The sequence below is a fragment of the Myotis myotis genome, unplaced genomic scaffold (genome assembly GCF_014108235.1).
Source record: "Myotis myotis isolate mMyoMyo1 unplaced genomic scaffold, mMyoMyo1.p scaffold_m19_p_10, whole genome shotgun sequence".
Lineage (NCBI taxonomy): Eukaryota > Metazoa > Chordata > Mammalia > Chiroptera > Vespertilionidae > Myotis > Myotis myotis.
In genome coordinates this window covers 52,933,085-52,955,149 of record NW_023416314.1, presented here as the reverse complement: position 1 = coordinate 52,955,149, position 22,065 = coordinate 52,933,085, and the positions used below count along the sequence as shown (strand labels likewise).

General features: G+C 36.0%; 1 protein-coding gene across 7 annotated transcripts in view; it reads left to right on the top strand.

Annotated features, from left to right (window-relative positions):
• The window catches only part of PIK3C2A (phosphatidylinositol-4-phosphate 3-kinase catalytic subunit type 2 alpha), a 96,860-nt gene that overhangs the window by 48,428 nt on the left and 26,367 nt on the right, over positions 1-22,065 (top strand). For 6 of the 7 annotated variants that reach the window (XR_004970441.1, XM_036325548.1, XM_036325544.1 and 3 more), the window contains 10 exons: positions 1,133-1,244; positions 2,424-2,503; positions 2,643-2,706; positions 10,749-10,892; positions 12,675-12,717; positions 12,802-13,012; positions 15,408-15,530; positions 16,641-16,808; positions 20,876-20,987; positions 21,412-21,557. Coding sequence is in view for 6 of the 7 variants with exons in the window: in XM_036325548.1 (XP_036181441.1) it covers positions 1,133-1,244; positions 2,424-2,503; positions 2,643-2,706; positions 10,749-10,892; positions 12,675-12,717; positions 12,802-13,012; positions 15,408-15,530; positions 16,641-16,808; positions 20,876-20,987; positions 21,412-21,557 (1,203 nt within the window). In the remaining variant the exon portion in view is untranslated. The remainder of the gene's footprint in view (positions 1-1,132; positions 1,245-2,423; positions 2,504-2,642; positions 2,707-10,748; positions 10,893-12,674; positions 12,718-12,801; positions 13,013-15,407; positions 15,531-16,640; positions 16,809-20,875; positions 20,988-21,411; positions 21,558-22,065) is intronic. The other variant, XM_036325549.1, reaches the window with a different exon arrangement.

Below are 22,065 nucleotides of genomic sequence, written 5' to 3'. Positions count from 1 at the left end.
GTAAGTTTGTTCATTTAACTACTGAGCAACATCATTGGGAATTCATTTTTAACAGCTTAAATTAGAAAAATTTCAAGTTCAGTTTGTAAATCAATAATACGTTGGATCCTACTAAATTGATTAATTGTATCAATAAACTTGTATTGAGATTTATTTTGTCTAAGAAATCATGTCTAAGACAGTGGAGGGATTTCAGAGATAATTAAGACATGGTATTTCCCTTAAGTGTATATCTCAGCTCTGGCTGGGTAGCTCAGTTGGTTAGAACGTCATCCCAATATACCAAGGTTGTGGGTTCAGTCCCCTGTCAGGGCACATACAAGAGTCAGTCAGTGAATGCATAAATAAATGAAACAATAAATCTATGTTTCTCTCCTCCCCCTCTCTATAATCAATAAGTTAAAAAAAATTTTTTTAAAGCGTTTGTAGTCTCAGAAGGGAAGAGTGGTGGGCATTTGGTTGATAAGTGAATTTAATGTTTTTTTTCTGCAAAGGGTCACATCATTATAGACTCCATTTTCCTTTTGTACATGTACTGCTTATACACAGTAGTCAGCTGTGATTTCTTTGTTTAAAATACATTTTTATTGATTTCAGAGATGAAGGGAGAGGGAGAGAAAGATAGAAATATCAATGATGAGAGAGAATCATCAATAGGCTGCCTCCTGCACGCCCCCCATTAGGGATGGAGTTCGCAACCTGGACATGTGTCCTGACCAGGAATTGAACTGTGACCTCCTGGTTCATAGGTCAGCGCTCAATCACTAAGCCACACTGGCTGGGTCATAATACTAATATGATTATTATTACTGAAGTAATCATACGAACCAGGTAATTATTACCTCTGGAATTTGGTCTGGTTAGTTATATTACAGATTTCGTTCTCTTAAGCTAATAAAAATGTCCTGTCCCTATTTTTCTTATTTTCTTCATCTTCTTTCTTCTTTGCTTTGATTCTTCTCATGTAGAAATACTCCTCTACTTAAATGCTCCCACTGGTTAAAAAGCTCTCTCTGTATTTTACCATTCTCTTTAGTTTCTGATGCAGATACAATTTTATATTTTACTCTCACCTCTATAATTTATAGTTTTACGAAAATAACATTGATGAGTCATTAATATATTTTAACAGTAATCATTGCCTTGGAAGTCATGAACATATTCAAAACTGTCGAAAATGGGACACAGAGATTAAACTGCAACTTTTGACCTTAAGCGCAATGTGCCAAAATCTGGCCCGAACAGTAAGTGTTTACCTTATAACTGCATTGCATTTAGTTAAATCTGAATAATTCTGCTAATGAGCCAGTTTGCAGTTTGCATATTTTCCAAGATTTATGGGTTTGTCTGGAAAGGATGAACTCTGTATCTCAACAATAGTCTTTTCAGCAGATGTGTGAGATTTTTAATCATGGAGGTGTAGTAGCATACTACTCAGAGCTGGGGACCTATATGAAAATCAAAGTGGAGAGATTAAACATTTGATTTGTAATTGTTTTATACAAGAATGAAAACATTAGGGTCCAGCCAAGGAGAAATGAGGAAGAGGGAAAGATTTTGAATACTAAATATGGTTTGAGGGAAAAAAGAGATCCATATTGACCTTTGCAGCAAACTGAGAAAAATACATTATTTTTCAACAAATAAAAACTAATTTTGTGTTTTAAAATACAGTACTTTCTTTGGAGCTTTAAGCAAAATAGCATGCAGAAAATGAGGCCATTTTATTACTGTATATACTCTTGATGAATTTTAATGTCTAAGGAGAATTATTCATTTGGTAGAATTTGGGGTGGGAAAATATCAATCATTTCTACTTTATCTTCTTTATTTTCTTAAATTCTACTGTTGTTTTAGGTAGAATTTATTAATTGGGTGGAAACTATTTCACAAAATTCAGTACATTTTAGCAATCATTAGTAACTTCTCTTTTCAGTTTCTTAAGGAATGATATTCTTGAGTAAATTTGCATAGTAAGGATTTATGGTAGGAGAGACTAGTATTTCATTTATTGGGGGTAAGGTGGAGGGAAACTTGATAATAATCAGTAGAAAGAAAATGCAGAAATTCAAATGATTTCTTCCCTGTCTGGCTTTCACTCTACCTTCATTTGGCTGTCAGCCATCTTTAAAAGTATTTTTAGCTTCCTAGTCTCTGTATAGAACAGACATAGTTTTTGCTTTGGGATCTATTTATATATGAAAAATTAGACTTAAAAAAATTTATGTTTATCCATTTAAAAAATGTTTTAGGATATTGATTCACTATTTTGGAGTCAATTATAAATAATATTTTAGCCTCAGTTCTGAAAAATCACTTTAGTTTCAAGAACAGTACATTCAACCATACTTAATTTGGCAATAGAAAGACCAAAGAATGGATTTGATTTTTTGGTAAACATTTGTGTATATATGTTTGTTTAGGCAGAAGATGATGAAACACCTGTGGATTTAAACAAACATCTGCATCAAATAGAAAAACCTTATAAAGAAGTCATGACAAGGTATGGCATCTAAAGCATTAATTGCAGGTTTTCAAACTTTGCTTTTGGATGTGAATACATTGATTTTTGGTAAATGACACAGTCATATTTTTGTATATAGTTTCCTTCAGCCACAATAACTAGCTGTTCTTTATTTCAGACACCCTATTGAAGAACTTTTAGATTCTTATCACAACCAAGTGGAGCTGGCTCTTCGAATTGAAGTACGTCTTAATTCACAGTTTGGCATGGTGACTTAAAGATTCTTGTCTCTGTCCTCTTTTAAATACTAGTGTTGGCTTTGGATAAAATGTTTATAAAGGGCTACTTAAACTATACTCTTGATGTTGATGTTTGATGACTTGTTTTCTGACCCATATTATTAACGAAAGTTGTTAATAATGTTGAGTCAACATGTCTATTCTCACTTCAGCTTTATTACTAGGAGGAACCTTCAGTTCAATTCAAATCATTTATTGAGTGCTTACTATATGCTAATTATTGGAGTTAGGAAAATGAAAGACCTAGTCCCCATCTACCAGGGATTTGAAACTAGTGATGGGGGATGTAAACAAAATTGTAATATTAAATGTAAAATAGAGGTATGCATTGGGGTTCTTTGGGAGATCCGAGAAGGACACATCTCTCTACTTAAGGGTAAGTGTGAAGTGAAGGTTGAGAGTTGACATTAGAGAAAGCTAGACATAAGTTACCACCTTATAATGCATGCTAAAGAGTTTTATTTTATCCTCTAGATCAGGGGGCCATATCTCGTCCACTTACTCTTCTTGTAAATAAAATTTTTTTTGGAACACAGCCATAGCCATTTGTTTATATAATTTTCTATGCTTTCATCTGTGCTTGAATACTAGAGTTGAGTAGTTAGGACAGAGTCTATATGTCTTGCAAAGCCTAAACTGTCTACTTTGCCATTTTACAGAAAAAGTTTGCTAATCCCTGCTCTAGCTATTTATGGTATTTTTAGCTAAGAATAGGAAGTGGGGTGGGGTGGGATGTGGTGTGTGACATGGTTAGTCCTGAGCTCTGAAATCACTCGGGCTATGCATACTGTGGAGATTAGATTTAGGGTTGGCAAACTTGGTATAGTAGTATAGGAATGCTACTTAGGAAGGTTTTGTTTGTATAGTACAGTAGGTCCTCGGGTTACGGGAGATCCGTTCCTGCGGCGCGATGTAACGCGATTTTTGCCGTCAGTTGGAACCCATCTATATAAGCACCTACGTCACTCACATGGAGCACATACACAGCAGTAATGAAGTGAAACAGTAAAAAAAATTTAAAAGAAAGGTAACAATTCCTGACCTTTACTTGTGGTAAATAAATAATAAAAAACATAAAACACATATGTACATACGTTGAAATGATGGAACTTTTTTTTTAATAAATAAATGGGAGATGGCGACGTAACCACGAAACGACGTACGTTGAGTCCAACATAACCCGAGGATTGCCTGTAGTCCAAATGAAAGATAATGACTATGGTGAAGGTTGAAAAGGAGGGAACTAATTCATAATACTTAGGAGATAAAATTGGTAAGCTTTTTTAAAAAATATATTTTTATTGATTTAAAGGGAGAGGGAGAGATAGAAATATCAATGATGAGAGAGAATCATTGATCAGCTGCCTCCTGCATGCCCCCCACTGGGGATCGAGCCTGCAACCTGGGCATGTGACCTTGACCAGAATGGAATCTGAGACCCTTCAGTATGCAGGCCAACGCTCTATCCACTGAGCAAAACCAGCTAGGGCGGTAAGGTTTTGACAGGTAATGAGATGTAAGAAGAAGAAATAGTGTTGGTTAACTTCCATATTTCTAGCTAGTGGTACATTCTTATCAGTATATTAGAGGCCTGATGCACGAAATTTATGCAAGAGTAGACCTTCCTTCCCCTGGCTGCCGGCACTGGCTTCCCTCTGGCAACCTGGACCCGGGCTTCCCTTGCAGCCCTGGCTTTGTCTGGAAGGTCGTCTGGAAGGACATCCAGTCTAATTAGCATATTACGCTTTTATTATTATAGATACACATCTTCATTTATTCAATTAATGTTTATTGAGTATCTCCTCATTGCGAAGCACTGTTGTAGGTGCTAAGGATATGGGAGTGAACAAAAGAAACTGTAATCCCTGCCCTTTAATTCTAGTTGGAGGAGACAGACAATAAAATATACTAACAAAGTATATGTGATATCAGGTGGTAAGTGATACAGAGAAAAATAAAGGAGGAGAGTAATGTTGCAATTTCAAATACGGTAATCAGAGAAGGCCTCATTGAGAAGATGATTTGAGTAAAGATCTTAAAGAATGGAGAAAGAAATTACTGGTTATCTGGGAGAGGAGTGTTTTTGGTATATTTAAGGTCCATCAGGTTTTTATAGCTGGAATAGAATGAGAGAGGAAGGCAAGAGTGGAAACAAATCAATTAAGAAAATGTTTTGCTAGCCTCAGGAGAGATGTGATTGCTTGGACCAGGGTGATTATAGTAGAAGTGGTAAGAAGGGGTTGAATTCTGTGATATATTTTGAAGTTTATGCTAGGATGGTTTACCCATAAGTTGGATGACGAACATAAGAGAGAGAGGAAGAGGGGAAGGAAGAGAGGTTGAAAGAAGAGAGAGCGCACTCACGAGCGAGCATTTGGAACTGTGGAACTGCCTTTTAGTGAGATGTTGACAATTGTAAGAAGAGCAGGTTTGGGCAAAAGATCTGGTACTCAGTTTTGGACATTATGTTTGATATGACTATTATTCATCTAAATATTGATGTTGAATAGACAGTAGGATATAAATCTGGAATTTAATGGAGGAGATCCAGGCTGGAGATGATAATAACTTGGGAATCATCAGACTATAAGTGGTCTTTTTCAGCCATAAGACTGGATGAGATGATCATTGCAGGTAGAGGGAAAAAATAAATTAAAAAAAAGATATAGGACTGAGTCCTGGATACCTCTCCCATCTTGAATAAAAAGTCCACATTTCCCTGCAGCAGCCACCCCACTTCTCTATTCTACTTGCAACAGCACTCTTGAAAGTTAGTCTGTTTTGCTGCTTTCACTTCCTCTCTTCCCATTTTCTTATGAACCCTCTCCAGTGAAGCTTTCAATCTCAGCACTTCCCCAAAACTGCACTTATTAGTCTTTATTTTTCTCAAATTTTCTATAGGGTTTGATGGAGTTTATTGTTTCTTCCTTAAAATACTCACATGGCCTCTGTGATATCACTTTCTTGGTCTCCTACTTCCAATGTCTGCTCTGTTCGCACTCTTACCTGTGGCTTCCTCCTGATCTCCTTATCTGCCTGACCTCTGAACATTAGAATGCCTCAGAGCTCGTCTAGCTCCTCCTCTCTTCTCTCTGTATCACATCCTGGGTGATCTCACTTAATCTCATGTCTTTAAATATCCTCCATGCTCATGGTTCAAATTTATATCTCCAGACTTAACCTCTTCCCTCAACTCCAAATTCAAGTATCTATTACTTGACATCTCAAATTTAAGATTTAGAAAACTGAATTTTTTATGTTATCCTTCATATTTATTTATCACAATCCCCCTTCTTAATAAATGGCAACTCTGTCCTGTTATTTGCTCACACCAAAATCTTGGAATCATATTTGATTTCTCAAGAAAAGGATCTTTCACATCCCACATGCATCTAATTCCTGTCTTTTCTACCTTGAAAATATTAAGAATAACCACTTTTTATCACTATCAAAACTACAGTCCTTGTCAATTATGATAGTTATAATAGTTTCTTTACTGTTCTCTTAGCTTCTACCTTTGTATAGCCTGTCTTCCACAGGCAACCAAAATGATAGTTTAAAAAAATAAGTCATGCCCTGGCTGGTGTGGCTCAGTTGGTTGGAGTATCATCCTGGGCACCAGAAGGACATGGATTTGATGCCCAGTCATAGCAATAAATAAATAAACAAACAAACAAACAAATACATATAGGTTACTAGATCAGTGTGGTATCTTGGATTGTATCCTGGAAGAGGAAAAGGAAATCAGTGAAAAAACTGGCGAAATCTGTATAAAGTCTATAGTTAATAGTAATGTAACCAGTGTTAATGTCTTAATTTTGACAAATGTAACATGGATATATAAAATGTTAAACTAGCTTCCTTTAATGCTATACAATTTTTGCAGCTTTTCTATAAATATAAAATTATTATAAAATTAAAAATTTATGCCGAAACCGGTTTGGCTCAGTGGATAGAGCGTCGGCCTGCGGACTGAGAGGTCCCAGGTTCGATTCCGGTCAAGGGCATGTACCTGGGTTGCGGGCATATCCCCAGTAGGAGATGTGCAGGAGGCAGCTGATCGATGATTCTCTCTCATCGATGTTTCTAACTCTCTATCTCTCTCCCTTCCTCTCTGTAAAAAATCAATAAAATATATTTTAAAAAAATTTATTTGTGGATTATAGAGAACAACATAGACTGATGAAAAGGGACAGACCCAAAGACTGAGAAACAGCAATCAGGCTATCAATCCCCAGAAGGAAAGTAGGGGAGGGCGGGGGTAAGGGGAAGAGATCAACCGAAGGACTTGTATACATGTATATAAGCCAAACCAATGGACATGGACAACAGGGGGATGGGAGCATGAGTTTGTGTGTGTGGGGGAGGTTGGGGGTTAATGGGGGGGATGAGGACACATTTGTAATACCTTAACTAATAATAAAAAAAAAAAAATTATTTTAAAAATTAAAAATAAGCACAGGAAACAAATGTAAAATAAAAGAAAATAAAAGCTAACAGATGGTTATTTGAAAAGGTTAATACAATGTACAAACCTTTTAAAAATGTTAAATTGTGCCACTCTTTTGCTCAAAAATTTGTTTGCTATCTCAGTAAAATTCAAAGCCCTAATTGTGGCTTCTATGCATTCTGACCCACTACCTCTCTGATCTGGCCTCCTACCCCTTTCCTCCTTTGTTTTGGTTGATCTGCAGGTGTTCTCCCCAACTGGGCCCCTTGTGCTTATTCCTCCCCCCCCCCTTTTTTTTTTTGGTTAATCCTCACCTGAGGATATTTTCCCATTAATTTTTAGAGAGTGTGGAAGGGAATAAGGGAGGGGGGCAGAGAGAGGAACATTGATGTGAGAGAGGTACATGGATTGGTTGCCTCCCACACATGCCCCAACCAGAGCTGGGGGATTGAACCTGCAACCCTTTATGGGTATGTGCCCTTTATGGGAATCGAACCCAAGACCCTTCTGTGTGCAAGCCAATGTGCTAATCATTGAGCAACATTGGCCAGGGCTACTTCCCATATTTTTTATAGCATTATTGAGATAGAATTTACCCATTGGATGTGTACAATTCAGTGATTCTTTTAGTAAATGAAAAGAGTTGTATAATTATTACCACAATCCAGTTTTAGAACATTTTCATTACTCCTAAAAGGTTTCCATGTGCTACTTTGCAGTCTTCCCCATTCCCTTCCCCAAACAACTACTGTTCTGGTTTCTGTTTCAATATATTTGCCTTTAATGGAGATTTCATGTAAATGGAATCATACACTATGTAATCTTTTATATCTGATTTATTTCTCATACCATACTATTTTTAAGCTCTACCCATGTTGTAGTATAAAAGTTGTAGGATGTATCTATAGTTTGTTTCTTTTTTTATTCTAATTTTTAAATCTTTTTTAATGATTTCCAGAGGAAGGGAGAGGGAGAGAGAAATAGAAACATCAACGATGAGAAAGAATCATTGATCAGCTACCTCCTGCATGCTCCACCCTAGGGATCAAGCCTGCAACCCAGGCATGTGCCCTAACTGGGAATCGAACTGTGACCTCCTGGTTCATAGGTTGACGCTCAACCACTGAGTCACACCAGCCAGGCAAAAATTGGAGACTCTTGAATCTGTATAGTGGTGAGATTTTGTTAGAAGCTGTCTGGTAAAAGAAGCAGAGACGTTTCAGAGCTCAAATAACATGCTTTGTCAGAATGAGGGTGCAAGGGCTAGAAGCAAAGGAGATTGTGATCAGAGTATGACATTGTAGGTGAGATTTTGATAGGGTGCAGTTTTGGGGTTGAAGATATTGTGAGTTTTCCACACAGACATTTATGTAACTGACGGTTATTATAGGACAGTGGTCGGCAAACTCATTAGTCAACAGAGCCAAATATCAACAGTACAACGATTGAAATTTCTTTTGAGAGCCAAATTTTTTAAACTTAAACTATATAGGTAGGTACATTGTTATTAACTTAATTAGGGTACTCCTAAGGCTTAGGAAGAGCCACACTCAAGGGGCCAAAGAGCTGCATGTGACTCGCGAGCCGCAGTTTGCCGACCACGGTTATAGGATATAGGGTGGAATAGAAAGTCAGATAAATATTTAGAGCAAACATGTGGCATGCAGTGGGGGAAGTGACCGCATGTCAGTGGCAAGGCAGATCACTCAGGGGCCAAGTCAGGAGACAGAAATTATATAATTATTTGAACAGGGAAATTTAGTAAAAGGTAGTTAATTACTACAGGGGGTTAAAGAGGACTTTAAGGCAGGAGTTTGCATATCATTGGCATGCCAGATCTAGCCTGTCGCATGTTTTTATAAAGTTTTATTGGAAAATATTCATGCTCATTCATTTATGAATTATCCATGTCAACTGTAATGCCTAATAGCAGAATTGAATTGTGACAGAGACTGTGTCGTCCACTAAGCCTAAAACATTTACTATCTGGCCTTAGAAAAATGTTTGCGAACCCTGCTCGAAGGGATCCAGAAGTAATAGGTGCAAAAAGAGCAGCTATTACCTCTAGATTGAGGAACAGTGGGTAGTGAAAGAACTCTAAGAACTTATGATAGAGCCTCTCCCCCACCTTATAATTATGGCTGTCACAGGAACACACAGGTTGCCTATGGCAAAGAAACTTGCCAGAGTTGTCAGATTGGGAGAGCATGGTCTGAGGGTGCCTGGTCTTTGAGGATCACTAGGCTACCACCCTGAATTTAAAAAGGACTGGAACCCTGATGAGAGTTACCTTCATGCTGCTAGCCTTCGAGTGTCCCTTTGGTGCCCTCTATTGACAAATCCTAACATTGTTCCAGTTGGCAAAAGAAATGTTCATATAGGGTCTAGCTCCAGTTATACAAAGTAGACCGTAGAAGAATGGATTTGAAACTGATACATAACAATTTGATCATTGGCACATAAAAAATGATGAAGGATAGTATAGGAAAATGGCATGAGCCTCAAAACTGAAAAGGTTTTGCATGAAGGTGGAGTAAAAGTCAGCAGAAATATAAGTAAGTAAAAATAGGGAGCTAGATAATAGACCTTCAGCCCCTGAGGACTGCCAGGTAATTGAATATTTGAGAAAATGAGGTGGCTTCATTTAAGCATGAAGGTGAAGGGAACATTCAGTTTATGGTAGCCAAGCTTCAAGAGTGGAAAATTTTAAATTTTTAACGGATTGTACAGTACTGAGTTTCAGCCCATTCTAACAGTACTTGGCATGGAAGTTTGGCATAAATGTTTGATGAATTAATACATTATATAAGAATGTTTTTAAAGAGATAATGTACTTTAAAACAATAATGGAGTGGAGACATTTTTAAATCATTAACATCAGGTAAATGATTTTATTACATATTTGTACATATACTTTTGAATCATGGTGAATAAACTGTACTTGAATAGTTCATAGGGATTGTCCTCAAGGAAGTTTTTTCTTCTAACAGAATTTTTAAAATGATGGTTGTATAAATGCAAATGATGCTTAAAAAATGGCGAATTTCTAGTAACTGTTGTCCAATGTTATTAATATGTAACTAACCTGTAAAGAACTTGTTTTTTTTTATACCAAATTTTTGTAAGATGGAGAGAAGGGTTAATTTTTTTTTAATGTGGAAATTATTCCCAATGAAAATTAAAAAAGATAACTGTTTATTTTTAGAGATTTAGTAATTTGTTAGTAATTTATTGCTATTATTTCTGATTCTAATATGAAACTAATGGTATTTGCATATAAATAATTGTTAGGCAAAGTGAAAATTAACTAAGCCTGGTTTTTTCTACTTTAAAGTGAACTATAACTTATATTGAAATAACTATATTGAAACAGCATAACTATATTGAAATGCTGTGTTTTTTTCTTTTTCACCACAAAAGAGTAAAGAATATCTGTTCTTAGGTACATCAGAAATGTCTAGTTTCTGACTTCATGTCTGAAATTGATCCTTTAAATTCCACATACTTATGTTTATTTTACTTTTTTTTTTTAAAGAACCAGCACCGAGCAGTAGATCAAGTAATTAGAGCCGTAAGAAAAATCTGTAGTGCTTTAGATGGTGTAGAGACTCCTGCCATTACAGAATCAGTAAAGAAGCTAAAGAGAGCAGTTAATCTTCCAAGGAGTAAAAGTGCTGATGTGAGTATTTTTTAGTAATTAGCATTTTATTGCATGCAGATATGTAGTACTTAAGTGACCATCTATTGCTTATACTGGCAGCTTTTTGCTTCTCCTGAACAAAATGTTATTTTAATTTTGGCTTTACTCTTTTTTGTTGGTTTTTTGTTTTGTTTTGTTTTTTGTTGTTAATCCTCATTTTTTCCATTGAATTTTTATTTTTAGAGAGAGAGAGAAATATGAGAGACACATCGATCAGTTGCCTCCCACACACGCCCTGCCAGTGGCCAGAGATCAAACCCGTAACCCAGGTATGTGTCCTTGACTGGGACTTGAACCCAAGACTCTTTGGTGCACAGGCCGACACTCTAACCACTGAGCACACTGGCCAGGGCTTTGCTTTAAACTTGAGTTGAGTGGGTGACTTACCTGGTAAGGTAGGGAATTCCTAAGAGGAGATGGGCTGCCTTGGAAGTTTTGTGAGAGTTGACATTGAATAGGTGGATGCCAAACTGTGAACCATTTTTATGTAGAGCAGGAACTCTGGCATAAATGATTTGGTTGGCATGAAGGACTGAGATGATAGTAGGTACCATTTCTCCCTTTGGATGGAGTGTTCATGACTGCCAGTAGGGGAAGTCCTATTTTGGAGTTGAGAAGACCCAAATGCCTTAGTAATAGTGACTTACTGCCTCAGTGGAAACCAGGTTAGGAGCCCTCTTTTGATAGGATACCTTTGCTTTTAGTAAAAGCTCTCCCCAGGCTCTTTTTGTTCATAGGGATGTTCATAGCTTTTACTGGAAGGATGAGAGAAAATGGATTGCAAGACACAATAAGTTATGTTGATAGTTAAAAGTTATGTTGATAGTATGCCCCTCAACAGATATCTGGGAGATAGCTCAATCCATTTATTCTCAGAGAGCCTGTCCATATGGTATTCAGAAATTTGTGCTTGTTTTAAAATTTTTTTAAATATACATGAAATCACTTGGAGGTGATCAACTACCATGGTCCTAATGTTTGAGGTTTCTGTTTATTATATTAATGAATAAAGGAGCAAAGAATATGAGGAGAGCTCAATTTAAATAATTATAAGAGCTATTTTGAGACACAAAATTGTAATAGAGTTCTAGTTTCTTTTTTTTTCTTTTTTATATTTTTAAAATATATACTTTTATTCATTTCAGAGAGGAAGGGAGAGGGAGAGAGATAGAAACATCAATGATAAGAGAGAATCACTGATTGTCAGCCTCCTGCATGCCCCCCACTGGGGATCGAGCCCGAAACCTGGGCATGTGCCCTGACTGGGAATCAAACTGTGACCTCCTTGTTCATTGGTTGGATGCTCAACCACTGAGCCACGCTGGCCAAGCGAGTTCTAGTTTCTTTAAGGCTATTCTTATCATGCTAATAATAGAGCAACTAATGGAAAATAAAATACTGTATTAGAATATTTATCACTTTGGGTTTCAAATCTTAATTTAGTTTAATGAGGCAGATTTTGTTGAGTTTATATATTTTGCAGTAATTTTCAGTTACTCTATGAATTTCTTTTTTATTGAATTTATTGGGGTGACATTGGTTAATAAAATTATACTATGATTTTCTTGATACCAAAAATTATCTGTTATTTGGTTGGGAGATTTTATTTTTTTGATTTATTAATTCTGCAGACATTTTTGGGAGGTTTCCCCTAGGAAAGGTTTCTTTGATATAGCATTTAATTAATGTATTGAAGTGAAAAGTAAACATTTAATGTTATGTCATAGGCAATTGTTTTACTAATTTTTTATGTGTATGCAGGTGACTTCTGGAAAGGGAGACCCTAACAAGAGTTCAACTAGGGGTATGAATGTCTTTAAGTTCTTTAAATTTTAGCAATAATTGTTGCTTTTTCAGAGAATTATATTAATAATTTCTTTACATGTAGGCTCACTAAATCCTGAAAATCCTGTTCAAGTAAGCATGGATCAATTAACTGCAGCAATTTATGATCTTCTGAGACTCCATGGGAATTCTGGTAGGAGTTCTTTGGACTGTGCTCAAAGTAACAGGAACATCAAGGAAGCATGTACCGCAACAGAACAGCTCCAGTTTACCATTTTTGCTGCACATGGAATTTCAAGTAACTGGGTATCAAAGTAAGTAACTGTTTAAAAGAATATATGTACAAAGACCTAGAAATTATTCTAGTCGTAAAATGTCAGCATCCACTGTCATCTTGGTATTTACATGGATGAAAAAAGAACCACCAGATACCTTTGTGGATTTTATAAAAATTACAGGAATTTTTGAAGCTGTTCCAGTAAAAAAATATCACTCCCGCTTCATGCAAAAAAGGCAAGAAAATGTTTAAACTTACTAGAGCAAATGTTGAGTAATAAATTGGTCTAATTTATGACTGGTATTCTTTTGCCTTTAACCAGGGTAATTTGGAACAGTATAATGGGACTAGACTTTATCCCCTTTTATTCTTTTTAGTAGTTTATTGATTGCTAGACTTTGATGTCTGCAAGAGCAGATTTCTTCAAATTTTTTATTTTTATCTTACTTGAGGACATACTCATTGATTTTTAGAAGGAAGGGAAAGGGGAGAGGGAGGGCGGCTACATCGATGTGAGAGAGAAACATCAATGGGTTGCCTCCCATACATGCCCCAACTGCAGATCGAGCCTGCAACCTAGGTGTGTGCCCTCACCGGGAATGGGACTCCAGACCTTTCAGTGTGTGGGATGCTACTCCAGTTAATTGAGCCACACTGGCCAGGGCTCTTCTATAATTTTTAATTTAGGTTTTCCCTTTCTGATTTTTTGTCAATGCCATCAAGTTTGCCAACTTCAGTTTATTTGCAAATGACCAATATAAACTGAAAAGTCTGAACTGAATATTTAAAATGAAATTGTTTCATAATAGCTTAATGCTATAAAATAAGGTAAAACCTAGTAAAGAGATACCAAACATAAATTCTGCTTAAATTGAGCTTTATATAAAATTTAAAAATGAAATGTAAAAAAATAACATAATAAGTTGAATGTGGTATATTAATTCATTCAAGAAATATTTACTGAGCGCCATCTGTGGGCAATGTTCTTCATGCTACTAGAGATGCAACAGTAAAAAGGCAGGAAAAATCTGCCCTCCTGGAACTTGCATTTAAACGGGTACTGGCATGGCTGGGTAGCTCAGTTGGTTAGAGCATTGTCCCTATATGCCAAGCTTTCGGGTTTGATCCCCAGTCAGGGCATATACAAGAATTAACCAATGAATGCATAAATAAATGAAACAGTAAATCAATGTTTCTCTCTCTGTCAAAATCAATCAATAAAATAATATTAAAGTATTTTTTAAATACTTAAAAAATAAATAAATGGATACTATTGCTGTCTGAAGGTATTTCATTCTTTTAACTAGTTACAGGGATAATACCCTCCATAGCTTCCATACTCACACAAATAAATTTAGGGACACTATTAATAGAAGACAATACAGAAAACTACAATGATAGTTAAGATAGAAATAAAGTTAACAAAATGCTGAAATAAAGAGGGGCAAGTGGTATGAGGTTGAGAAAAGCAATCAAATCATTAGCTAGTGGTGTTTTGTGAACCAATGAGATTAAATTTAAAAAAATATTTATAGCCCTGACCAGTCTGGCTCAGTTGACTGAGCATTGTCCCATGCACCAAGAGGTCACTGGTTGAATTCCTGGTCAGGGCACATGCCTGGGTTGTGAGCTTGATCCCCAGTAGGGGACATGCAGGAAGTAGCCAATCAATGTTTCTCTCTCATCGATGTTTCTCTCTTCCTCTCTCTATAAAATCAATAAAACCATATCTTTAAAATGTTATATTTATAATATATTATGTATATTAACAAAATGGTTAATGTGTAAGCCTACCAGTAAATTAGAATATTAGTGCAGTAGTTTTATTGAGCCTAAGACTTCTGTTCCACAAGATTGCCTGATTGTATGTAATCAGCTACTTGTGGCAATTAGGAGCTAAATTGTTGCTATGTAATTCGAGAATATAACAGCATCTGTCCCGTTGATGGAAGCCTCCTAATAAAGACTGACTCAATGCAAATCAGGCCAATGCACTATTCATATGCTTAACTGACTCTATTTCAGTGCCTTAGCAAAGGAAAATGGCACCTAGGGATGATCATGTTTGTACTCTGTCTTCCTAGATTCTAGAAATGAAGAATTGCTCAGTGTCATTCAACTAAAATCTAAAGCTTATAACTGAGCACAAAATTTAGATAAATTCTCCAGCTGGTATCATTTTGCCCCCTTAGACTGGCAGCTAGGAATACATGTTCCCTTCTGTATACCCTTTGCTATGCCTCTCTCTATTTAACAGAATTTGTAGTAGTTACATTTCAGATTTTTTTATAAGTTCAAATGAATGATGACCAAATTATTTTAGATAATAGTCATTTTTAGGAAGGATGGCTAATGATATATATTTGTATTAGTTAACTAATCTGTATTATCAAATACAATGAAATTAAACTCTTCCCCCCCCCCCCCCCCAGTTATGAAAAATACTACTTGGTATGTTCCCTGTCTCACAATGGAAAAGACCTTTTTAAACCTATTCAATCAAAGAAGGTTGGCACTTATAAGAATTTCTTCTATCTTATTAAATGGGATGAACTGTAAGTGAAATTTCTGGCTTTTTATGTTTTTTCAGTATAACCTGTTTACTTTTTTCCATGTATGCATCCTAGTTTTTATTTTATTTCAATTTTCATTAAAATCTATAAAATGCTTACTGACATCTTAAAGTCTCTTCTAGATGTGATTCTATAGAACAGACTGAAATTCTGATTTCAAAAATCTGCAATACTCTTTTAAATCTACATGGCGTTAAATTGCAGAAATACGCCATTCTTCTTAGACTTTGTCAAGCTAAAAGTACTATAAATTTATGAGTAATTCTAGAAATGTGGTATGTTATAACATTGTTTAGTTTGGTATTTATTCTATAACGCTGTATATGAAGCCTTGTTTTTGATTAACAGATAAAATGAAATTATCTTGAGTCCATTGTACAAGATGATATTTGCACTGTTAATATTTTTTAAATATTGTTTAGGGAAATGCTTTTCATTACTTAAGCAGATAGGCTATTGCAGAGCTTTTTATTTTTTATTCTGCATTTATTAAATGTTTTCCTATTCTCTTATTTTTTCAATTATAAAAATAATACATGTCTGTGAAACTAATCCTATAAAACAAAATGCATATAGGTGAAAAGTGTCACTTTCTTTTCAACACTTAACCATCTCATGGCTCCTCAAGGTGACTACAACCGACCTTATGTGTCCTTTTAGACAAAAACAAAACAAAACAAAACAAAAAAACCACCAAAAATATTGGTAAACATATACATATGTCTGTTTGTGTACATAGGTGCACACATATATCCTGAATCAGAAATACTCATAAATATTTATCTGCTTTTTCCTAAAGGAAATAAAAATGACTATTATTTTGCCTAGAAATTAGCATTGCAAGTCTTGAGTAAAGGTGCTAACAAATTTTTGAAGAAATAAATGCTGTATATTTGAAATTTTAATAAAATTTGTTTAAGCTTTTTAATAATACGTGTTAGCCAAGCTTGCTACTTAAGTAAAGGAGACTCAGGATTAAAGATTATTGGATACATCAAATAAAATAACTAAAATTATCATTTTCATTAAAGAGTTAATCTTCATGTTTGACCTAATTTGTTTTTTCTATTAATACTTTTTTCCTCCCCATAGAATTATTTTTCCCATCCAGATATCACAATTGCCATTAGAATCACTTCTTCACCTTACTCTTTTTGGAATTTTAAATCAGAGCAGTGGAAGTTCCCCTGATTCTAATAAGCAGAGAAAGGGGCCAGAAGTTTTGGGCAAAGTTTCTTTACCTCTTTTTGATTTTAAACGGTAAGTGTTACTGAGTTGTGATGGTGAGTTATGTGGACACATCTGCAGTCTCAAAATTGACTAGAGAACAGGGTGGGGGATTATGACAAACATGAGATAATGAGCTGCCTCAAATTTTTCAATGTGATAAAAGGATGTCAGATCAGAGGAAACCAAAGTTATTCTTCTATGGTTTGATCATATCTATATGGGTATGCAAAGGAATGTTTGTCACTCATTGTTTAGGAGAAAATCGGCAGTCAGTTCACTGTCATTTTGTGCAAACACTGTACTATTAACATAATATTTATGGTCTTTTAGGTATCCTTGATATTACTAAAACAATTCCACTTTCCTCTTCTCATCCCGATCCCATACTTGTCAAATTTCAGGGAGTTTACAACTGAACATTATTCCCATCTCTTTCCCTGTCCGCCTGACTGATCTATCCTTACTGCTATGGGCCCCTGGCCTTTAATCACTAAAGGTTCTACATGGGTACAAAAACTTAGAGGAGAGGAATTCCTTTAAAGCTTTATGTCTACCAACAGTCAGTAGGAATAGTGTAATCGACCTGACTTTTCAGCTGACAATTTTAATTATGTTTTAAGTAACAATATGTTTCATGAGATCATCAAGAGTCTTCCGAAATCAATTAAATGAAGTTTGAGATATGTTTCATACAATACATGGTAAAATTTTGGAGAGCGATAATGCATGTTAGCATATTAAAGCAGTAAGCAGATGGCATTAAGTTTGAGACTTTGCCAAGCAGTGTAATCAGTCTGGGTAATGTTAGTACTTAATGTTAAAAAAAGACTCAGAAATTAAGAGGAAAGATGATTTTACATTAATGCATACACCGAAACAAAATGTCAGTTATTTAGTTCAGTTAATGTGCTATAGTATGGTAATCAGAAATCCTGGTCTTGAAATTATTTTTAAATAATTTATATTAAGGTGCAACTTGCATACAACCTGATGAAGTCGTGGAAGCCAAGTGACTTTGAGGCATTTCGGTCAGCCTCAATAACAAATGAGTTCTTAACTCCTATTTTAAATAAACAGAATCAAACATTTAACTTGCCTTTTCTTTACAGTTATATATCAGGGTTATAAGATAATTGATGTGAGAATATGCTTTAAGAAACATTTCAGCTAATCATTGCAGAGGGAATGGTAGAATATCACAATTTTGCAACTCTTACTGAAATAATTTAGGTCAGGGTTAGATTTAGGTCAGTGTCGGCACTATTGATATTTTGGGCCAGATCATTGTTGTTGTGGGAGATTGTCCTGTGTATGTAGGATGTTTGGCAGCATACTTGGCTTCTGCCCACTAGATGCCAGTAGCACCCCATTTGCCAACTGAAAATGTCTTCAGACATTGCCAAATATATACTGGGGACAAAAATCACTCTTGGTTGAGAACCATTGATTTAAGTAGTGATTATGAATGCCTGCTTAAAACCATTAAGTGATTACCTTTTCTGGAACTTTATAATGGATGATTTAGATTGAAAGCATCTAAATAAACTGATTATATTAATCCCACAGAAAGAAAAATAAATCAAGCATGTGTGCCTCTGTAGTTGAGGCAATAGGAAGTAGTATACAATACCATCTAGAGTATTAAGTATTCTTGCCAGATAACTACACATGAATCAGGTCAAGCCTCTCTAGATCTAACTACTACTAACATGAATGTGAGAGAGACACTTCGATTGGTTGCCTCCTGCTCGCACCCCAACCAGGCCGAGAATAGAACCCCCAACCCTTTGGTCTGTGAGCCAGTGCTTTAACCACTGAGCTAAGGCCAGGGCTACTACTTCACTACAGAAAATATAGGAAATAAAGGAACATGGTAAATGACCAGAGTAATGCAATTAGTAAAATCCAGGATAAGGAAAATTCTCAGAACAAAAGACCTAGTTTCTTTAACAAACAGCAGGAGGGGAAAAGATAGAAAGAATGTATAGATTAAAACAAGAATTGGCAAACTTTATGTAAAGGGGACTAGATAGAAGTAATTTAGGCTTTGCAGGTCATGTGGTCTCTGTCACAAAGGCAAAAGCAGTGATAGACAGCATGTAAGTGAATGTGTGGCTTTGTTATAAATTAGAAGCCCAGTGCATGAAATTTGTGCACGAGGCTGGGATTCCCTCAGCCCAGCCTGCACCCTCTCCAATCCAGGAACCCTCGGTTGGATGTCCAGTCGGACATCCCTCTCGCAATCTGGGACTACTGGCTCCTAACTGCTCGCCTGCCTGCCTGCTTGATCGCCCCTAACCACCTCTGCCTGCCAACCAGATCACCCCTAACAGCCTCTGCCTGCTGGCCTGATTGCCCCTAACTGCCCTCCCCTGCTGGCCTGATTGCCCCCAACTGCCCTCCCCTACCAGCCTGATCGCCTCTAACTGCCCTCCCCTGCCGGCCTGATCACCCCTAACTGCCCTCCCGTGCTGGTCTGATTGCCCCCTAACTGCCCTCCCCTGCTGATCTGATCGCCCCCTAACTGCCCTCCCCTGCTGATCGGATCGCCCCCTAACTGCTCCCCCCTGCTGGCCTGATCGCCCCCTAACTGCTCCCCCCTGCCGGCCTGATCACCCCCTAACTGCTCCCCCCTGCCAGCCTCATCGCCCCTAACCACCTCTGCCTCGGCCCCTGCCACTATGGCTTTGTCAGGAAGGATGTCTGGAAGATGTCTGGTCTAATTAGCATATTACCCTTTTATTAGTATAGAAGTTTATTCATGAAACCAGGTGATAGGCTGAAGTTTTGTTGACCCTTGAATTAAAAGATACTTAAAAAGACATATCAACCACATGCAAGTGTTGGACCTTGCTTGGATTCTTATTCGAACAAACCAACTATAAAAAGAACTTTGAGACAATCAGGAAATTTCAATACTAGATAGCTGATTATTTTAAGTAGTTATTGTTAATTATTATAGGAATGGAAATGGTATTGTACTTATTTTATAAATTTTTTTGGGTGACATTGGTCAACATGAACATATAGGTTTCAGGTGTGAGTTTCTATGTTACAAGATCTGTATATTGCACCATGTGCCCACCAGCCAAAGATTATACTTATTTTTTTTAAAAACTGTTTATCATTTTGAGATATATAAAAGTATCTACAGATGAAATAATGTGATAGCAATTTACCTTAAAGTAACCTACTTGGTGATGAGAGTGGTTCTAAAAGAGACAGAATATAATGTGTTGAAGATTTAAAGGTTAACCTGTAAGAGAAAACATTAGGTCTAGAGTTTAGCTTTGGAAAGGATATTTGCTATTTTAATAAAATGAACAAAGTTTAATGAAGTTTGTAGTTTTCTGCTTTTATATATATCTCATGTTAGCTTTCAGATATTTCTTCTGTGTAAAGACACATCAATATCTTCATTGCCATAAACTGGTTGTCTCAGGCAAATGTCAGCATACTACAGCCTCCTGCCTGCTTTTTATAAATACAGTATTGTTAGAATACAGTGCACATATTTATTTATATGTCGTTCATGGCTACCTTGCACTATAATTGCAGAGTTGAATCTCTGCAACAAAGATTGCCCAGAAAGCTCAGAGTATTTACTGTCTGGCTCTTTAGAGGTAAAGTTTGCTGACCCCTGGTCCAGGGCACCGATAAAACTTCTCAAATGATTGGTGCTGTCACAAGTAGGTACTGCTTTTTTGGCATATGTTTTTGTTCTTTATGATAAAAGTCAGGGAGCAGCTCTGTAATCCAAATTTCCTTTGTAGATGATCTTCAAAGACTGTCCTTCACCCTCCTGTTTATAGAATTGTTTTGGGGACAGTGTTCTGTTTTATCCTCAATTCCTCCTTAGATATGTTCATTCTCTTTTCCTTGATTCTAATTCCCTGCACTTTAACTGATTTACCTAAAGATTAGTACACTATGGAAAGTGATTCCTCCTGATGTTTTTAAAGTGGACATTGTTTTTATACAGAAGATGATTCAAAAATGTTTGAATACTAACATTTCAAATTCATTGCTATGTGTTGTGAGTTTTGAATTAATTTTTAAAATGAAAACCACAGTATTCTTCTATTTACATTGTGTAGGTTTTTAACATGTGGAACTAAGCTTCTGTATCTTTGGACTTCATCACATATAACTCCTATTCCTGGAACAATCCCCAAAAAAGGATATGTGATGGAAAGAATAGTGTTACAGGTAATGGTACTTTTTTTTTTTTTTTAATCCTCACCAGAAGGTATGTTTGTTGACTTGAGAGGATAATGCTACTTCTTGATATGTGGAGAGGTTTACATTTAAATTTCTTTATAAAAAGTGTATGTATACCATCGTTTGGGTTGTTATTAGAGAAGCCTAATCTATCTTTAAGTGTCAATAAATCACTTCTTATTTCTGAGAAATAGTAAAATATACCCTTGTACCCATCCCAAGCAATATATGTGCTATTGAGGATTACCAACAATGGTAATCACTTTCAGCAAAAGGACATTGACTTAATATACAATCTAAAATTCACCCTGATGGCTAAGAAAAAACAATTTTTTCAGAGACAAATAAGTTAATGTGGTAAATATGTGTTCTATTCAGCTGTAATTTGATCAACTTCTATTAAATTTTTAAGGTTGATTTTCCTTCTCCAACATTTGATATCATTTATACCACTCCTCAAGTCGACCGAAATGTTATACAGCAACACAACTTAGAAACATTAGGAAATGATATAAAAGGGAAACTTCTTGATATTCTTCACAAAGACTCATCACTTGGGTATGCTCCTTTGATCCTGTTTTGCCTGGTTATCTCTTACAATGTAAAGCTCAAGTTAATGGTTTATAAAGTGCTCCGATTTAGTTCATGATTTAGCAATATTTTTGGTGTGGAAAGTTTTCTATATCTGTTTTTAATTATATGAAAAGATTACATGACTACATCAAACTTCAGAAATTTGTACAGGTCAAACTTTTTACATGATCAAAAGATAAACAACAGATAGGGACCTATATTTACAGTAAATAGCAATAGATTAATTTTCTTTTTTTGTAAAAGAATAGTTTATTGTTTTTTTAGAGAGAAACATCGATGTGAGAGAGTAACAACCATCCGCTGCCTCCACAACCTGGGCATGTGCCCTTGACCAGGAATCGAACTGGCAATCTTTTGGTGCGCAGAACTATGCCCAACCAACTGAACCACACTGGCCAGGGCTAGATTAATTTTCGTAATGTATAAAGAATCTTTTCATACCAGTAGAAAACAAACAACTCAGTAGTAAATT